The following is a 2,000-nucleotide window of genomic DNA, read 5'->3' as shown; positions in this document are numbered from 1 at the left end:
TAAATTTGTCACCTCTAAAACAAAGTGCTCGATTTTAACTTTATACTAGCACTGACATAAGATGCTCTTTAACCAATAGTTATAACAATAGAGAGGTAATAAATTTCACAACGCATGAATTTAAGTTCCAACATGAAAATATTGAAACCGAAACCGCCAAGCTTGCATGAAGAAAGTTATGAATCTGGATGAAGCGAAGGAAGTATGCAGAGATCGTGGCAAGTGGAAAGATGTAGTCTCTGCCTACCCTTCCGGGTAAGAGGCGTGATTTTATGTATGTATGAAATTATTTGCGAACAAAAAGTTGAGCAGCACTGGGCAGGAATCGCCAATGAATCAGTCTACAATGTGAAGCATTGATTTACAAGGTATAAAACACACAGCGAACCGGCATTACCAACATTTGATACTAGGAATTAACACCGAATAGACTGACGATGAAAATAAGAACATATAAAATGTCAAAAATAAACCAAATGATCAAGATAGCGATACTAATAATAATAACAAGACCTGTGCACAGCAAAGACCCGGTGAGATTAAAGAAAATTGATGACCAACTACTGAAAAAATTTGATCAAGGATTGATACACACTTTAGCTTATCATTACTTATGGCCATTTACAAATTTAGTTCAAACTGCAGAAACAGACGAGGGCCTAGAACTTCTTCAAATACAGTCGGACAACAAAAGATATGAGATAAATTTTAATGTTAAGAAATTCAAACCTGAAGAATTAAAAGTTAAAGTGAATTATCATTATATAACAGTGGAAGGGAAACACAAAGAGATGTATGCTCAAAGACCAATTCTAACTAATCACTTCAAACAGCAGTTTGATCTGCCAGTAGGTAGCAAACCTGAGGAAGTGACGGCAATTTTGAACGCAACAAGAATCTTAACTGTGTCAGTGCCGAAGCATGATGTACCTCCCCCACTGCCTGAAAGGGAAGTTCCTATTGAAGTAAGATTACCAGATCCGACCACTACTACTGAAATGTCCACAGATGGTGATGAAGATTTAGAACCAGCTCCACAAGAAGAGATTGAAGATATAAAAGAAAGGAAAAAGAAAGAATTGTTGTCTGTGAAAAAAGGAAATGAAGTCGCTATAAATGGGGAGAATGACTTGGATAATGTTATTGATACACAAACTGAGGAACTAATAATGGTTTAAGGAGAGTAGTAGTTTTAGATTCCTATTTGTGGTGTTATTTCAATAAAATGCTATTGTTGAATCAGTTGTGTTTGTTTTACCTAGCAATGTTTTTGTTTTATTTTTATTTTGTTCTGCGCCAGCGCATGTCTTCTGTCCCGTTTCCTTCAGCCCAAAGGTTGAATGGAAGAGACTGCATTAGCGATATGTCCACCTTTGTACCATCCCTGTCTCTTTTGTGCTGTTATAGTATGTTTTACTCTTATGATATAATAAAGCGTTTTATTTGGATTCCTTGCGGGGTAGACAGAGCCCACAGTCTTGAAAATACGGATAGGCCACGTTCAGCTGTTTGGCTTACTGATAGAACTGAGATTCATATAAAGTGACAGACTGCTAGCCCGTCGCCTAAAAGAAGAATCCCAAGTTTCTAAGCCGATCCCTTGGTCGCCATTCACGACATCCACGGGAAAAAGATCGACATTCATGGGACAGAGATGCAGTGGCCCTATTCTTTTTTCTATTGGTGCCGTGAACCACACGGCACACTCACCGTTTTTGTACTTATGGTTGAGATTGAGATTACTTCATAAATTATACATACATACTTATCGTCACGTCTATATTCCTTGCGGGGTAGACAGAGCCAACAGTCTTTAGTAAAATTATATAAATTCCATAGTATGTATATATCTCAACTTAATACTCTGTATGTATATATGTTTTTGATGAAAAAATGAATTCTCTAAACCTATAACCCAAGCAGAACAGACAAACTTTATGCTTTATCATACTTCTTCCTTCTTCGCCCTGGCTTTGTCCCAGTTGCATCCTCACCAGTCT

The 2,000-nt window shown here is 37.2% G+C and overlaps 1 protein-coding gene across 1 annotated transcript; it reads left to right on the top strand.

Annotated features, from left to right (window-relative positions):
* The first annotated feature begins 458 nt into the window (after positions 1 to 458).
* On the top strand, positions 459 to 1,178 carry LOC106132972 (alpha-crystallin B chain). Its single transcript, XM_013332552.2, has one exon. It carries the CDS (start codon positions 459 to 461, stop codon positions 1,176 to 1,178), a length of 720 nt encoding a protein of 239 aa, XP_013188006.2.
* Positions 1,179 to 2,000: the final 822 nt, after the last annotated feature.

Source organism: Amyelois transitella, chromosome 3, assembly GCF_032362555.1.
Source record: "Amyelois transitella isolate CPQ chromosome 3, ilAmyTran1.1, whole genome shotgun sequence".
NCBI classification, from domain to species: domain Eukaryota; kingdom Metazoa; phylum Arthropoda; class Insecta; order Lepidoptera; family Pyralidae; genus Amyelois; species Amyelois transitella.
Note: the sequence above shows the minus strand (reverse complement) of the source record. Positions and strands in the feature narration are given on the sequence as shown.